The following is a 17978-nucleotide window of genomic DNA, read 5'->3' as shown; positions in this document are numbered from 1 at the left end:
GCTGGCTCTCCTTCCCTGGACTGAGCCCTTAGTTTTGTCTTTTTTCCTTTCTATTTTTTCATCTCTTTGTTTTTTTTTTTTTTTTTAAAGATTTTTATTTATTTATTTTTCCCCCCAAAGCCCCAGTAGATAGTTGTATGTCATAGCTGCACATCCCTCTAGTTGCTGTATGTGGGACGCGGCCTCAGCATGGCCGGAGAAGCGGTGCGTCGGTGCGCGCCCGGGATCCGAACCTGGGCCGCCAGCAGCGGAGCGCGCGCACTTAACTGCTAAGCCACGGGGCCGGCCCCTATCTCTTTGGCTTTTGGTTCCTATTTTTCTTTGGAGATTTCAACTTTATCTTCAAATCTTTCTGTTGAATTTTTTCTGCTTTTGTTTTCTCTAGACTAGGACCCTCCAGTCTCTTCCTGGTGGCCACAAGCCCGATATGTTTATAAACTAAACACATCTCCAATCAACTGGGTTGGGAGAAATTTGCTGGGGGTGCAGAATTTCCCGTAACCCTGATAGTCAGTTTGGTACCTCATTGCTGCCCACCTTCCTGCCTCTGTTCTGTAGCTTTGCTAAGTCAGTTTCTTTAGAGAAGAAAACTCCAGTCTCCTGGGGAGAGAGGGAAAGAGGAGAGGGAGGAAACAGCTCAGGGTTGGGGGGGTCAAGGACCTGGGGGTCTAAAGGCTTCTTTCTGATGCCCTTCTTGTCGCTTCCCTCTGGGTGACCAGATGCCCCTGAGTTCCTGCCATTTTCGGACCTTTCTTGTTGGCACTTGCTCCCCAACCTTGCCGGTGCTTAGGGTTGCTCTTGTTGCTCTCTGTGGAGTCATTCGCTGTCCCTCTGTCTGCTGTCCATTTCCGGAGCCAGTTCTGGGACATATTCCCGAATCATTTACTTGAGATTTTCTTTGCCTCATTCTCTTTCTGAAGCTGATATTTATTAATGGTTTGATCCTTCAGTTTTCTTATGTGTCCTCTCCCACTGCCCATCTCTGGCAGAGTGATGGGAGTGGAGGGGACCGGGCTGATGGAGATACGTGTGGGAGGCAAAGTGAGCAGAACTCGGTGATGGGCAGGGTGTGGGGGTGAGGGCGGTGTCAGGGGATCGTGGTTCTCAGCTTCCTGGAGTAGAGACCGCAGGACTCACTGGCCAGAAGGGGACCACTTCTCTCCTTGGTGTTAAGTTTGAGGCGTCTGTGGGACATCCAAGCCCACATTTCTAGAAATCAGTTGGCTACATGGTCAGTAGCTTGGGGGAGCATGTAGTTAGGAAAGCAGTCATCCAAGGGCAGAACTCTGGGAAACCCCAGAATTGATGGGGGGACAGAGGGACAGAAGCTGGCAAAGGAGATAGATAGAAACAGGGAGGTGTTGGAGGATCCCTAGAGGGCAGCAGTGGTGAGCAGGGCCAGGGCCAGAGAGCAGTCCAGAAGAAGGTCTGAGGGTCTTAGCTACCTGGAGGACATCAGTGAGCTGGTAGAGGCTGAGCTGGCAGGTGGGCGGAAGCCAGACTGAGTGGGTGGGAAGGAGAAAACGGAGACACAAAGTGCGTACTTTCTTTTGAGATGTTTCAATAAGAAAGCAGGGGGTGGGGTCGTCATTAGCTATAGCGGGATGTGGAGCAAAGGGAGGTTTTGTTTTATTTTCCCAGTGGAAAAAGTTGAAGCTTGTTGGATGAGGGAGAGGAACCAGAACATGAGAAGCAATGCTCTTCTGAGCTTGGGGCTGCTGATGCCTTTGCTGTTCTTGAGTCGACGATATCTGTTTCTGGGGCTGATACTGAAGTGAAGTTGCTTCTCCTGCACGTGCTTTTACCTGAGCGTGACCATGGCTGAGGAGTTGCCCGGCCTGGAGGGAAAGCCCCGGACTCGTGGGTGTCAGGGAGGAGCTCCTCTGGGTGCAAACATTCCCACAGGCCGTCCTCGAGTGGAGGCCAGGAGTCATCACGTGGGCCCAGACGGGGTCCTTTTCCGGCACCTTCTGGGGCGGTGTCGGACGCCGGGCACATTTGCTCTCCACAGAGGAGGTGCTCTGGTGGAGGCTGTGAGGGCCAGAGAAAAAGCTGGCTATCCTTCCAGATCACAGGCCCAGACGCCCCTGGGCAGCTCCACCAGTGGATGGATGTTCTGTTCCTATCCTGACACGAGCTAGAATAGGGTTAACAAAGCTCTGGAAAATCTACCAAAATAACTCGAGAGACCGGTTCTTCTTTTCTGTTGTGTTCTCGACATGGACAGCAGGCATCCCCGTGACCGGCCTGCGGTCAGCAGTCTCGGGGTTTCCCTGGTCAGTCACGCTTCCCATCCTGGACGGACAAGCTCTGCCGCTGAAGCCGTCACTCTGGGTGACAGGCAGAGGTCAGTCCGGGGCTGCGTGCCTCGGGGACCCCACGCCGTTCCCAGACAGAGACTCAGGGGGGTGGCTGGGGGCGGGAGGGTGGGCTGAGCGACCCCAAGGCTTGTGGACATGCAGGCCCCCCCCCCCCACAACCTGCTTCCTCTCCTCCTGGCCCCTCCCGCCCCCACCTCTAAGCCTCAAGCTACTCATTACACTTCTCCTTTTCAGAACCACTCAAGATAGCTTGGATTCGGCCGGAAAACGTGTATGTGTGAATGTTCAAGGGGGAGGGGAGGCCTGGAGTGATTTCTGCCTCCACAGCTCTGCGTGGAGTTTGCAAATCTGACTGGCTGAAACTCGACATTTATGAAGTATCTTTAAAGCAGGAAGTGGTTTTCCAAAAATGTTCCCTCCCGACAGAATGGGGGTGGTGGGAGGGAGGCTCATGGCTTCACGGAGGGGGTGGGTCTTTGAGAGGCAGACAGCCCCAAAGTGCTGCCCCACCAGGTCTCCATGATGGTCTCCAGACTTGTCCCTTGGAATAGCCATATTTATCTTGAGATGCTCCTTGTGCCTTTGAGTCTAGCATCAATTACTTGTTCATGTTGATAGTTGATCAAGAACAGACACCATGGTCTTGGGCGTTGACCCCCACCTGGGCAGTCTTCTTGCACGAGCTGTCAAGGCTTTCTTTCTGGGGGACGGGAGATGGTCAGACTGCAGCCTCATGAGGTCTTTTGTCAATTAGTCCCCAGAACCAAGGTAAGTTAAAAGACTGCTTTTCCCCTCCTTTCGAGCACCAGGTATTGAAGCCTTCTGGTGGTTTCCATAAGGCCAAAGGTTTTCAAAGCCTGGGATTTCCTAAGGCAAGCTCTGCAGCATGTGCAGGCCCCGGGTGGGCTCTCTGGAGAGAATGGCAGTTTTCCAGACCTCCTAAAGCCCCCTGGCTCCCCCCACAAATCATAGCTCCACAGCTGCCTTTCAGAGGCGTTTATCATCTGGCTTGCTCTATAGGGTGAGGTAATACTCAGGCTCTGATGTTTAGAGAAACAGCCCCCATCTTTGCTGCTGGAGGTGTGAGTACAGGAAGTCTCCTTTCTCAAAGAGAAAATAGAACCCTCAGAGTTCGCCCTGGAGGACCAGGCTCCTGTTTGCAGCCCCTTAAGGAGGCACGCTGTTTTTAAGACAAGCACTTACCATGAGAGTGTTCCCGGGCCAGCCACAGTTGGTTTTCGGTGAAACATCAGTGCAGGTGGGTGCACCTTTGCATACACGCCTTTCAAAGGCCGGTACCTACTTAGGGCTGATGCTTTCCAGCAGGACCCACTTGGCACTCAGGGAAGGCAGCGAATGTTCTCTCTCTTGCTTATACTCATATCTCGTTACCTGAAAAAAGCACACATTATCCCCACAACCTGAAGGGGATAATGTATCTCGCAGGCATGGAACTAAGTGGAAACACAAGACTTTGGAGCCAAACAGTCCTAAGTCACCCTGCAGTCTCCTTGGATAAGCCACCTCTCCTGGTCTCTGTATCCTCATCCGGGAAGTGGTGCTAACAGGAAATGGCACTTTGCTGGATGCTCAGGGATTCAGGAAATGGACCATGGCTGTAAATCACCCAGCATGTGTCTGGAGCACAATGGGTGCTTGATAACTGGTGGGGATGTGTGTGTGTGGTTTAACTTGATTTTGTTTTATTGTGGTAAAATACACATAAGATAGATTTTACCATTTTAACCATTTTTAGGGCTCTCATTTTAACCATTTAAAGTGTGCAGTTCAGGGGCATTAAGTACATTCACACTGTTGTACGCCATTGCCACTGTTTAGTTCCAGAACTTTTTCATCACCCCAAACAGAAACCCGTTACCCATTATGCCATCACTGCCCATTTCCCCTGCCCCTAGCCCTGGGAAACCACTCATCTTTCTGTCTCTATGGATTTGCCCATTCTGGATGTTTCACATGAATAGAATCATGTAATATGTGGCCTTTAGGTCTGGCTTCTTTCACTTAGCGTAATGCTTTCATTAAAGCATTACTTCATTCCTTTCTATGGCTGAATAATATTCCCATGAGTCCTTAATTTGGAGAATTCATGAGTGGTCATGAGTGGTACAGAATGTCACTCACTCTGGGCCAGGATTCTTTCTGTCATCATTTCCCAACGGGCAGTGTAGCCATTTTGTGATGGGAGACATGGGTACAGATGCGTGGAAGGGATGGGGATGGGGGCTACACTGACCACGAGCCCCCCAAGATCGAGCTTAGCTCTGGAGCGGCAGCCAGAGCCCCCAGTGCTGGGTCTGGCCGGAGCGGAGAGCTGGGCGCAGGCTGGGAAAGGCTGTGCTCGCAGACAACAAATAGGCTCTCTGTGTCTCCCCCAGATGCAGGGAAAGGCAAAGGAGATCTACATGACCTTTCTGTCCAGCAAGGCCTCATCACAAGTCAACGTTGAGGGGCAGTCCCGGCTCAATGAGAAGATACTGGAAGAACCACACCCACTGATGTTCCAGAAACTCCAGGACCAGGTAACCTAACTTCCCTACCTGCACCTTGATTTGAAAACTGACATTTATGACCGGCCTGGATGAATTCAGCGAAGCACTAAATGTTAGACGCCCTTAGAAGCCGTCCCATCCAGCCGGGCAGGCTGAGGCACCCTGAGGAGGCAGGGTTGGCGAGAGAGAGGACAGGAATGCCAGGCTCAGGATTTGACCCCGAGGAGTCTCCCTCAGCCTGTTTACTCTTGGTCTACACACAACTCGAACCAGGAGGGTTCTCTGTCTTCTCAGCCCAGACTGGGAGGCTGGGGCTATTTGAGGGGCCCACAGTGAGGAAGCAACATGATCACTACTGACTGTAGGAACAGACAGAAAAATCTAGAAAGCAAGCACAAGGACTCAAAGTGGCGGGAACCTGGGGCTGTTTTTGTGCAAATATCCAAACATGCCACCTACTTCTGGGGGCCCCAGACCGTGAGCTAGATCGTAGTGAGGCTCCTGCATCATAATGAAAGGTTAACGTCTGGCGGCATATTCCACTTAAAACAGGAAAAATTAGGTTTGAAGAATGGACCTGTAAGGGGTAAACTTTAGTTTTCTGGCAAATTTTCTTTTGAGGAATGCCGGCAGTCATAGGCAAAGGAATGAGACTGCACTCCGGAGGTTTTCTAGACGTGAATTTGCAGATCTGACTATTCACAGCGTGCTCTGTTCTTATGAAATGTTAGATACGCACTTGTAGATAATGGAACACAGACCAGTTTCAAACTTCTGGTGGCCCCATCCTTATCAAGGAAGCAAAGGCCTTCCTTGGCACACAGGTGGAGACTAGCTTTTAGCTTAATTCAGCGGTCTTCAAACGGGAGCAAGCGCAGACCCACCTGGAAGGCTTGTAAAACAGATGCTGGGCACACCCCCAGAATTAACCCTCAGAGTCCATGGTTCCCAGGAGTGTTGAGACTGTTCCGTCCTAACAAGTTCCCCAGTGATGCTGATGCTGCAGGCCCTAGGACTGCCCTTTGAGAACCACTGGTCCACTGCATTAGTTGGCCTTTTCTCATCACCTGGAGTGTGCACAGAGCCCAGAGCATGTCCCGGCACCCAGGAGGCCTCATCTTTGCTCAGCATCAGAGAGCAAACAAATACACAGGTAGAAAATACAAATATGAGAAGTAGTTTGAGAATGGTTTCTGATTGATACAGTGGCAAGTGCAAATTCCACATAAATTCTGAATCAAATTTCAGCTGGTGTTGAAGGAACTCCAGTTAGCCTGGGAGACTTGCTGAGGGCCTCCTGGAGGTGGTGATTTTGAGCCATTGGGAAGGATGCCATGGATTTGTGGAAGGAAAGGAAATGGAATGTCTGATCAAAAGGCAGTTCTTGTGGCTGTAGTCACATGGGGATATCCATTCCACCTGGACTCAGAATCTTTTAAAAGCGTCCTAGGGTGCTTTAGAGCACAGCCAGGGTTGAGAAACTGTCCTGAAGCCCCTGTGTTCTAGGCATTTTCAGTAATAACAGTATCTACCATTCAGGGGTGCCCTTCTGTGCTGATGCCCACTTGGCATGTATCATCTCATTTAATCTCCAGCGAGTATTATTATTCCATTTTGATGATGAGAAAAGCAAAGTTCAGGAGACTCAGTGGTTTGTTAGCAGAGTCACACGGGTGACTGTGTGAAGGAAGGAAGTGCTGGAGGCCGGGTCACTGTCGCCCCCCTGCCTTCAAGGGCTGTGTTCTGTCCCATCACAGCCTGTGCGGCTCTCCTGGGCTTGTGGGCAGCCTCTCACTGCTCCTCAAAGCCCTGTGAGACAGCTGGAGCAGAGGGGGTGGACAGGCCAGTGAACACAGGCAGTCTCTTGCCCAGGGCTGCAGAAGCCAAGGTGGTGAGGAAGGAGATAGGCTGACATCACTCCGGGCGGTGGGGCCTCAGGCTCCCAAGGACCCAGTTCTCCTGCGGTTAGGCCTGTGACCCATCTCAAAATGGAGCTGGACCTCTGTGACCCGGGCACACCCCGCTGGATTCCTACATTGGAGGATTTAGCTGGCACAGGAAGGAGGAAACGCAGGGGACAGAGGAGGAATTTTTTTAAGTGACAAAGAAAAATATTTAAAAAATAACTTTTATCTACCTAACTATAAATCATGCACGCTCAACACAAGAAACTTGGGAACCCAAAATATAAAGATGAAGAAGAAATTCATAATTCTATACCTGGAGATAACCACTAAATAACATTTGATCTCTGGACTTTTCATGTTTTTTTCCTATAAATACACATAACACACGCACGTATAACAAATGTGGCACAGTGCAGTTCAAGCCACTTAATGTAAAGAAAGTACTTTTATACCCTGTTGTTCAATGTCATTTATTGAAAAGGGAGAAAGAGGCACTAACTATCTTCCTGAAGCATAATGGGGGGAAAACAAGGTATTTGGAATCTGAGCTGATTCCACAGTGAGTCCCTGTGCGGGGCCTCTGGTTCTGTTTCGCTTCAGAAAACTCTGCTCTCAAGGGCCTTGCTGGTAACCACCGAGATGTGTGCGCAGCATGGTCTGTGGTTCTCTGCTCCCAAAAGGCCCCCATGAGAGCCCTGCTTTCCTAAGTGAAGGAGCGTGAAGCTGAGGGGAGCGTGTCTGGAACCACAGGGTTTCGCATAACTTTATTTATTTATTTATTTTTAATAATTTTATTTATTTATTTTCTTTTCCCCCAAAGCCCCAGTAGATAGTTGTATGTCATAGCTGCACGTCCTTTTCGTTGCTGTATGTGGGACACGGCCTCAGCATGGCCGGAGAAGCAGTGCCTTGGTGCGCGCCCGGGATCCGAACCTGGGCCGCCAGCAGCAGAGCGCGCGCGCTTAACCGCTAAGCCACGGGGCCGGCCCTCGCATAACTTGCAACAGCCTCCTCAGCAGCTGTGGATTGTTGGGCACCGCTTGGCTTTCTCGCCGAGCTGTCTGAGCCAGCTGCTTCTGTGCTTCCAGCGCTTGCTCACCAGGAGAGCTTCAGGGAGACTCAACCCCTCCTCATGGGGTGGGGGGCAGGGGGGAAGTGCTCCTCGCCCTGGAGGCTGCTGATAGGGCAGTGTGGACTTTGGGGCACAGCTGGAACCTAGAAGGATGGGAAAATCCGCCCTGAGCATCAAATTAGATGGCCCAACATCTGTGCATCTTATTTAAAGGAGAGCTTCTCGGGTCTTCATTCAGGTCCTGTTTGTTCTTGGTTTACACAGAGTTCTAACAGGGGCTGGTACTTCATTCACAGCAGGTTTGAAGTGCTGGTAGAGGCTGAGGAGTGGTGGGCAGCAAGAAGCGATAACTAACAGCCAGGGAGGAGACAGAAAAGCGATACTAAACCCAAAACCACAGCACAGTGATCTGGAGCCACCTAGCGTGGGGGCCCACAGCCCACAGACCACACTGGGGCATCCCTGTGCCGCGGGATGGTGACACAATTAGTGATCCTAATGGCCCCAAAGCATCAAGCAAAACTTAAATTGTGGTCAGCGTATTCCGTGAAGAATGCATGAGACATTTTAATAGGCATTTCATCCAAAACGATGTCTTAAGAGAAGTTTGGGGGCTTAAAACTTTGTGGCCTGGAAAATTCCTGTGGTTGCAGATTGTTCTCTGATTGAGTTCGGCTCTGCTAACGTGGCCCCGTGTGTGCCCAGCACGTGCTGTAAGGCCAGGAGAGCCGAGAGTGGGCATCTCTGGGGTACTTTGGCCTCGAGTCGAAGGCTGCTGTTGGACAAATTCCAGTTGTGGGAAGCAGGAAGAAGGAGGCGACCTTACAAAGAGTTGGCGTCTCCCTTGTGTTGCAGTGCCCTGCGGTGTCTTTTTCTCTGCTGAAAGTCCACTCCTGGCAGGTCTGTTTGAGTTCTGGTTGGTTTGCTGGTGTGAGGATTTGTTCTTTCATTTACTCCTTTATGCTGTGAATGTTGATGGAGGGCCTACTGTGTACCAGAGACTGTGCTAGGAACTGTGTGTGCACGGAGCACCTGTCCTCCCATGGAGAAGACAAAGATAAATGCTAAGAAGGACATAAAACAGGCTAAGAGTGACTGGGCGGGGCCTGATTTGGGTCTAGTAGTCAGAGAGGGCTCCTTGAAGAGGTGGCTGAGATCTAAGTGGCAGGAAGGAGCCAGGAGAGAAGACTTGGGGGCAGGACTTTCCAGGGAGAAGCAATGGCAAGAGCAAAGGCCCTGGGGCAGGAATCACTGGGTGTGTTGGGGGAGGTCATTGTGGCTGGAGTGTAGTGAGTGGTGAGGGGCTAGAAGCTGAGTTGGGAAGGACTGGCTAGGGTTAGGCCCTGAGGCTGTGGTAACCAGTTTAATGTCAAGGATTTTGAACGGTGACTATTTATAGAATGTGCCAGTTGGGTTAATAAGGTTTGGTCCTCTTGAAAACTGGGCACCTTGGCTCTGATCCCCAGCTCCAGCTGTGCCCGTCCCTCATCTGCTGGGCAAGAGAAGTGGATGACTCAGTGCAGAGCCATCTCTCTTACTAGAAAGTCAGCTGAGACCCCGTGGCCTCCTGACTGTGGCTCATCATTTGTACCCAGACGGCCTGTCCCCCGTGTCCCGCCTGCGCCCCCCCCCCCCCGCCCTCCCTGCCCATCGCTTCCTGGACTCTGAGCTCAGATTCAGCGTCATCATCTCTGTATGTTAGGTCAGCCCAGCCGGGGAAGTGGGAGCTCGTGTTCTAGTCCCGCTTCCATCCTACCCCCCAGGTGAGTCCTATTTCCTGGTGTGGCTTCCGTGCCATCATCTGGAACATGGGGCTTTTGGCAAACACTGTTGTTTCCCAGGCTACGCTGTGAAGCAGTCCACACGCCTTCAATGCCCCGACGTTAAAAAGGAGCTCCCTGACGGCCACAACCTTATTTTCTTAGACCTGACTTTTTTCTCTTTTCTTTGACTTTAGAATTTAGTAGCTGTGAAACTTTGGGCAAGAGGCGATCCCTCTCTGTGCCCTAGTTTCCTCATTTGTGAGACGCGGGTTATAATCAGGCGGTTGTGAGGATGAAATGCACCCATATCTTGAATGCTCACTCAGTGCGGGGCCTGCGTGCGGTCCGCCCTCCGTAAGGGTTAACTGTGCGCATCCTTTAGGAGGTAACACGAAGATGAACTTGAGCCTAATGTGGCAGATCTTAACTGGAGGCGATTTTGCCCCTTGGGGACATGGGGCAATGTCTGGAGACATTTTTGGTTGTCACAACTGGGGTGGGGGTGCTGCTGGCACCTAGTGGGTAGAGGCCGGGATGCTGCTAAATACTCTACAACGCACAGGACAGCCCCCCGACACAGAAGTATCTGGTCCAAAATGTCAGTGGTGCCGAGATTGAGAAACCCTGGTTCATGTGACTCCCCAAAATGTAGCAGAGTTCACCTGCCTACTCTCGCTGAGCCTCAGATCCCCACCTAAAAAACAGCAATGATGTATATGTCGGTTTTCTGCACCTTAGTAAATTCCAAGAAAACGTGGAGACTGAACCTCTCCACAGTTTTCACCGTGCTTCCCTGTGTCCGTGTTGTTGGACTCTCAAGGAGCCCTGGGGAAGTGGGACCTGGCACCTCCATTTTCAGTGAGAAAGTTCCCTCCATGGGAAGGCGGCACGAGTACTCGGGGTCACAGAGCTGGGAGAGGGACACAGAGCTTGAGCCCGGGGCTTCTGGTTCAGCAAGACTCGTCCTACCACACTGTGGCCATGAGAGAACCCTTCTCCACCGGAAGCAGCGGTCTTTGTTTTTATGGGTCTCCTGGTCTGTGCTGCCATTTTCCTTTCATGGACGCTGGTACAGCAGCATTGTCTTTGTCAGTTAAAGACCCACAAAGGCTGTCACCTGCTTTTCCTTTCCCACTTTCGTCTCCGTTGCTCAGGTGTGCTTTCCTGGACCTCCAGCCCTGGCTGATTCTAGTTACTCAGGCACTGAGAGTCAGCCACAACATGCAGGGATCAAATGAGTCACAGCACGCTAACACGCTTGTCTTTGTACAAGAAATTACAGCGTCAGTCTGTGCTGGCCCTGTCAGCTTAGTGGCCTGAACACATGTGTCCTGCTAACCCACATGGCTGCAAACTCCAGGGAGGAAGGCCAGCACAGGAACCAGCTAAGCCAGCACTAGCCATGAGCACACCCTATTACTGTGTCACTCAGGATTCCGGACAAGTTAATTTTTAAAATTATCTTTAATTGTTAAGTTACTACATGCACATTGTTAAGATGAAGAAAAGAAAATTCACACAACCCAGGAGGGTGTGAAGTGAAACTTTAAAATCCCCCAGGCCCTGCCTCTTCCCCCTTACTCTCTGGTGGTAACTCCCTTATGTTGTGTGTCCTTCCAGACCCTTCCCTGAACATTTAAGAATGGAACACTTTGAAATCTGCTCAGTGACTTGAGGTTGTGCCATATGAAATATTTAAAACAAAAGTCTCCTCTTACAAGTTTCTCGGCACCAGTCACACACCTTTCTTGCTCTGAAGCCTCTGGTTTGAATTCCACTGCATAGCCTGATCGGTTCCCTCTGGAACAGCAAGGAGATTGGAGAAGATGGAAGGGTCAAGGTCATTGCAGATGGCAACTTGAGATCATTGCTTTCTCAGGCCATGAAAGAGAAGGCCACAGGTTTGAGAGGGAGCAGAGGTGCTCATTCTTTTTCCTTAAATCTTAGGGACCCCAGTGCCTACACTTGAAGTGGATTTCGAGTGCTGCCAGGACGCCCTCACCCAGGCTTCGGGGTTGGTGCTAAGTCTGGTCTGGGGAAGGCAGAGTGGAGGCGGCCTTCTCCACTAAGAAGGAAGTCCTCAACCTCTGATGTTTAAAAAAAATTGAAAGACTTCAGTGAGTTGTCAGTGCTCCCAGCCACATCCTTGACAGAGAAAGACCCGTACATCGGCCCTTTTTTAGCAGTGTCGTTTCTTTGAATTTCCCCAGAACCCAAGAAGTGAGAAACGCTTCCTTTTTAGACATCAATAAGACGGGCTGAACCAGCTGGTGAGGACCCAGAGGTGGGGGAGGGGCAGCCATGCCTCTGGGGGTCATTTGGGGCTCCATCTCTCCCCCAACGCCCTACTTCTCCAAATCTGCAGTGGTGGCTGGAGCCAGGGATTCTGGATGCCTCACTCTCCTGGGTGCCAGCTGACATGTGCTCCCAAAGATCAAGCCCAGTCCAGAAATCAGCATTTTCCAACATGCAAAGCCAGAAAGGGCAGGTTGTGGGTTTTCATTCAAATGGAAGGAAAGTTGGCTCCCTGCATGTGCCACAGCCATTTGCTTTCTGAGGGGTGGGGCAGGAAGGACAGTATTTGAAATACTTTGAGTTTTTTTTTTTTTAATGACTTTAAAATGGTATTTAGGGAAAGAAGAATGGGGTGTGGACGCCAGAATAGTATTTAACTCTCCTCCTGATGGCAAAAGGCAAAAATAAGATACCTTTGCCCCTTGTAGAAAGTGTGTCATTTGGGCCTTGGATTGGGGTATTATGGACTCCAGGAAAAAGAAGACAAATCGCCCCCCTCCACGTGACAGCCCTGGACCCACGGGCATGTGAGGGGATTTCACACTGAGCAGGGGTCTCTCTGTCTCTGTCCATGTCCAGCCTCTTTCTGGAGTTCTGATCCCACCCTGGCACATCGCCCATCTCTGGCAGACCTATCCAGGAAGGAGGAGCAGTGTCCAGGGTGACAGAAACTTCTGGTGGCCCTCCCTGGAGCTTTGGGACAAGGGCTGACCTGAGCTGTTTTGTCTTCTCACCTGCTCTCTGCCAGTGGCCCTCAGACCTTCTCCTGGGTGCCCCCCATTCCCACTTGAGGAGAGGGGGAGGCAGTCTTCCACTCAGGGGGTGGGGACATCCTGTTTGTGCCCTGTCCCAACAGCCTCTTCGATGCCCCGCCGGTTCTGTCATCATTTCATGGAATGAGGCTAGGGGGAGAGGGGCCTGCTTTCCTGGCACTTTCTGCCTGTCTGTGTGCTGTGAAAGCACGTCTGTGGTCCAGGTGTGTGGGGAGGAGAACACGTTCTAGAACTTCAGTTCAGAGACGGCGGCACTTGCTGTCTTCTCTCGGCAATTTCTGTATAGGAACTAAAGCTGGTTCTTGAAGCAGATGTGAAATCCCGCTAAAAAGCTTTCTGTTGTATTAAAGGATTTATTTTTTCCTCCTCGTACCCAGTTGAAATAACATGGCGGAAGGTTTTGAAAAGAAGGGAGGACGCATGTGTAGTTGAGGTCTTTTAAGGTCCTTGTCCTCTGAGAAGTGTTAAAAGATTTATGAGGCTTGGAATGCACTTAATTGAGACAGTGATGAAATCTTCACTGAGGGGCCTTTGGGGCTAGTGAGGCTTCTCTTTCTCCACGTGGATGAGGATGCTTCAGGGAGGGAGTCCTTTCCCAGGTCAGCGGACTCGGAACACTCTCAAGTTGGAGCACGACACGGATATTTTCCCCTGCAGGAAGGCCGGTGCTGATCAATCACTCACTGGCTGGGATCTGGAGAGGGAGGGGCGCCTAGGTTGTGTAATGACCTTGTGTTGGGGCCCTTGTGCATAGCTGCACAGCGGCAGAAAGGCTCCCTTCTCCTTTTTCACCGAGAGTCCCACCTCCAGCAGCCTGCAGGATTGGATCCCAAGGCAACGATGCTAAACAGTTTACACTCTGGGCACGCAGCTCACAGATGTGGGGCTGCCAAAACCCGAACCTGCTGAGCCACAGCTGTCTTGGCAAAAAAGAAAAAAAGGTATGGAATGCAACTTAGCTGCCAACTTGAGTTTTCTGCTTCATCGGCTGCCTGTCTCAGAGAACCCTCTGCTTCCTAGCTCTGCTCCGATGCCATCTGCCCACCTGGAGCCCCAGCCCTCCTCCCAGATTTGTCTCCACCTCCCTCTTTCTCTTCCCTGCAGGCAGCTTGAGGTGTGTTTGTCAGGTGATGGTCACAGTCCAGCCCCGGTGAGGCCAGTTCTCCCCATCAGAGAGTCCTGGTTTTGTAGAACCTTCTGGAACCCCTAGGGCCATCTCATTTTCTGTGCTCAAGTGGGAGTTAGGTGAAATCGATAAGCCAACTCAGTTAGTTTCCAAGGGCTGTTGTAACCAATTATCACAAACTCAGTTGCCTAAAACAACAGAAATTTATTCTCTCACAGTTCGGGAGGCCAGAAGTCCAAAATCAAGATGTTGGCAGGGCTGCGCTCTTTCTGCAGGCTCTAACGAAGAATCCTTCCTGGCTCTTCCTAGTTTCTGGTGGCTCCTGGCGATCCTCGGCTCGTAGCTGCATCACTCCGACCTCTGCCTCTGTGTTCACATGGCCCTCTTCCCTCCATGTGTCTGTGTGTCCTTCCCTCTTCTTATAAGGATACCACTCCTTGGATTTGGGCCCACCCCAAATCTGGGCAAGGTGATGTCGTCACGAGATCCTCAACTAACTCTAATTCCAAATAAAGTCACTTTCTAAGGTTCCAGGTGGACATAAATGTTGGAGGGACACTGTTCAACCCCTACACTGACCTTTGGGGTATTTATTTCCCATTTATGCATACAAACACACCCTTAAAAAACATATTCAGGATCACTGTTTTTAGGTTTAGTGTGTTTTCAAAACTTGTATTTAGCCATTTAACATTCATGTACATTTTTCCTTGTTAAACTCTCTTTGTAGACTTCATTTTCAATGACTGCCTATTGGTCTGCCATATAAGCAGCAGTGTTGCCTAGTGGTTAGGAGTGTGGGCTCCAGAGCTAGACGGCCAGTGTTTGCTCACGCCTACCTCTTTGCTCACTGTTATGGGCTGAATTGTGCCTCCCTCACAATTCTGCCTGGTGCGTGGATAGAAGGAGCTCTTTATTTATTTTGCCTGATTTATTTTGCCAGCCCTCTTTTGTTGCACGTTGAGTAGTTTTTATTCATTCACTGGGTGAACATGTATTGGACCCCGGTCATGGCCATTTGCCCTATGATAAATAAGGCTCTGGGCAGCAGCTGGGTACACTGTCGTTGGTCACTTTCTTGGAGGAGGTTTTTAGGAGCGTTCTCTATCCTCTAAGCCATCTTTGCTGGGCACCACCCACAAGGGCCTGTAACAGGAGCACTCTGTTGCTGTGTGCTTCTAGGCTGGCGCCCAGGACTCTGCCGGTGCCAGTGGGAAGCCTGCTCTGCAGGCCCCGCACAGAGATATCAGGCAACTCACAGCCCCAGAAAAGGAGGCCGCTGGGAATGGCATCTCTTTTCTTTCCTAATCTGTTGGGGTCTGACGGCTGCAGTTGTCTCCCGGTGACTCCACAGCCGCACCAGGAGGTGGCAAGGGCTCCTGGAGAAGGAGCCCAGCCTGAAGGACTTCATGGGCATTTCACACCTGCCCCAGGCAGGGAGTGGCCCTTATGCTCCTGTTAAATAGCTTGCAGCCCCCTCCCCTCAAGCTTGCAGGCACCATTGGAGTGCCAGGTGGGGGGAGAAGAGCCTGTGGTCCCCTGGGATCTCCTGGAGGCTGAACGTCCTGCCAGCCCCTGAGCATCTCCTGAGCCTTCCCCCCAGCTGAACCTCCTTCCCCTCCCTGCCCCACCTCCTCTGGCCCTGGCTGCCTCCAGCCCCGGCCTTTTTTCTTCTCTCCTTTGAAGTGTGAGCCTCAGAGCCACCACAGGCAAACAGGATGTTCCACTCCCACACACAGAGACTTCAGATGAGCCGCTTGGGTCCAACCGCATCCTGCTGGCAGTGGTGGGTCCCATCTGCTGCGGACTCAGTGTGGGAGGGGGTGCAGGGCTGGGTGCCAGGAGGGGCACTCACGAAGCTGGTTTCATTAGTCACTCTTTGGGTGTCCGTTCCCGACTTTGAACTAGGTGGGCATCTCCAGGTTCCCTTTGGGGGCTATCATGCCTGGAAGGGCTGAATCATGCAGGTGAGGGATGCTGACGCCTGCTAGCACATTTGTGGGAGGCCACGGAACGATAGTGGCATTCCTCATCCTCCACCTCGCCCCTGGCTATGGTTTTTGTATTTTCTGGGAGTGTTTTTTTTTAATGAATAATTTCTCCAAACCTCAACAAATAAGTCTAGGATTACCAGATTGCTACAAAATAGATGACTGCTATTGAGAGGCTCAAAGTGGGGGCTTACTGAGGCATGGTCTTTCTGAACAGTTGGAGAGTTGGAGAAGACTGGAAGGCCGCTTGGGGAAGCGCAGGCAGCAGTTTAGGGGTTTAAAGAAAACCCAAAGTCCTAAATGTTTCCCTGGGTTGTGGACCTGGCTGATAGCCAAATGATTTAGGCAGTTCTCCTGTGGTTGAAGCCGTCTTGGGAAAATGAAGGTGGAAAGGCTGAAGGTTCCCGCTCTCCCATCCCCCAGGCAGGTGTTCTGAGTCCTAGACTCCATCAGAGGTTTAACGTACAAAATAGTTTGTGTGCATGTTGGGAGAGGGCGGATTTAAAAGATGTCAGAGTTTTGCCACCCACTTGATAACCCCACCTGGCAGTGATCTACATTCTAGACACTTCTGGAACTTTCCACTGGTTGAGCCCATGATAGTGCAGTAAGTGAAGGCACCAGGGTGCACTGTGCGGATTTTTAGTCCACAGAATGTCCTGAACACTCAGTCGAGAGGTCTGAGCGAGAGATGAAGGGGGAGAGAGTTCTCAAATGGGACAGTCCCCTCCACAGCCGGAAATTGCTTTTCTTCTCGCATCTCCTTTCCCCGCCCCTTTTGTAGGGCAAGGGAGGAGGGGGCATAGGATTGAGTGGGAGAGGGGGAGAGAGGATGCTGGGAATAGGGACCGGGGCCGAGAAGAGAGGGGGACAACCCTCTGAGGACCTGCAGTGTGGTAGGGGCAGCCCTCTAGTCCAGAGGACGGAGGCTCCAACAAGGGTCCTCCTCTCGCACCTGATGAGCATACCTTAGAATCATTTCTTCCCCCGAGACGTGCTCCTGGGCCCATGTGTGTGTGCAGGTGTTTGCATTCTGCAGCCCACTGCTGTTTCCTTTAATTAGGGCCTGTTCTTGAAACCTCTCCTTGCTAAGACTATAATTTCACTCTCCTGCCCTGCATTGAATAAGCCCCATTTTGCTTCTAGGCATAATAATAGGTTTGTCTGAGATCTTGGATGCCAGATTTCTGGGGGGGGTCTCAGCAACATTGGCATCACCTGATTTGACAGCAGCCTTTACAGCACCACTGTCTCTGCAGGAAGAGTTTCTTTTCACTATCTCAAGTTCCTGAAGAAATACGTCCCTGGATTATGTATCCAAATAAAGTAGGGATTCTTAAAGGACGTCTTGATGCCAGGGTATGAATCAGTGCTGTGTGAATCTATACTTCCATGGAAAATAAAGATAGATTTGTTCATGTGACTCTCTAAGCTATTATATATTCCACTGAGATTATTTCATAATGACCAAAAACATCCAGGAAATCCGCCTCGTCTAGCATGCGGCTGACTTTAGCTTTCTTTGTGTGTGTTTTGCACATATTTGTATTCTTTGGCACACGTAGGTATTTGATAAATATTTAAGAGGATGGTTCATGGCCTGATTAGCCTCATCCTTCAGACTCTTTCTTTTCCTCCTTAGATCTTCAACCTCATGAAGTACGACAGCTACAGCCGCTTCTTGAAGTCTGACTTGTTTTTGAAACACAAGCGAACCGAGGAAGAGGAAGAAGATCCACCCGATGCTCAAACTGCAGCTAAAAGAGCTTCGAGAATTTATAACACATGAGCCCCAAAAGAGCTGGCGGGACTGGCAGCTTTCAGAAGTGAAGGAACTCCCCCTCAGGACCATGTGGGGTTTTAATTGCTTTGTTATCTGCAAGGACCGAAATGTACAAAACCCCTCCATGGGATATGTGTATTTTATTAACTGCTTGACCAGTAAGTTTTGCATGATGGCTAATCTTACATAAAAAAACAAATAGCTTTGAAGTTTTAGTTCACACACACACGCACAAAAAAAGGCAGAGAGAGTCCTTAAACACTGGACACTTTGAGCATTTTATAGCTTGATTAAATGTCATGTGAGGCCACCAGGTGAAACTTATAGCCACCTCTTACCTTTTAAGTCTTTGCCCTGCCTCTGTGGGAGGGGTCATGCATGTCCGCAGATTTCCTTGGCGACTCAGCTCGAGAATGAGTTGATCTGACGGACTCGGG

General features: G+C 50.8%; 1 protein-coding gene across 2 annotated transcripts in view; it reads left to right on the top strand.

The window, feature by feature from the left end:
* The window catches only part of RGS10 (regulator of G protein signaling 10), a 34996-nt gene extending 17246 nt beyond the window's left edge, over positions 1 to 17750 (top strand). For both annotated transcript variants that reach the window (XM_058544112.1, XM_058544113.1), the window contains 2 exons: positions 4718 to 4861; positions 17401 to 17750. In XM_058544112.1, the coding sequence (XP_058400095.1) occupies positions 4718 to 4861; positions 17401 to 17547 (291 nt within the window). In that variant the 3' untranslated portion in view covers positions 17548 to 17750. The remainder of the gene's footprint in view (positions 1 to 4717; positions 4862 to 17400) is intronic.
* The last annotated feature ends 228 nt before the right edge of the window (positions 17751 to 17978 follow it).

This window comes from Diceros bicornis, chromosome 6, assembly GCF_020826845.1.
Source record: "Diceros bicornis minor isolate mBicDic1 chromosome 6, mDicBic1.mat.cur, whole genome shotgun sequence".
Lineage (NCBI taxonomy): Eukaryota > Metazoa > Chordata > Mammalia > Perissodactyla > Rhinocerotidae > Diceros > Diceros bicornis.
The sequence above is the reverse complement of the archived record's forward strand: the minus strand, read 5'-3'. Positions and strand labels throughout refer to the sequence as shown.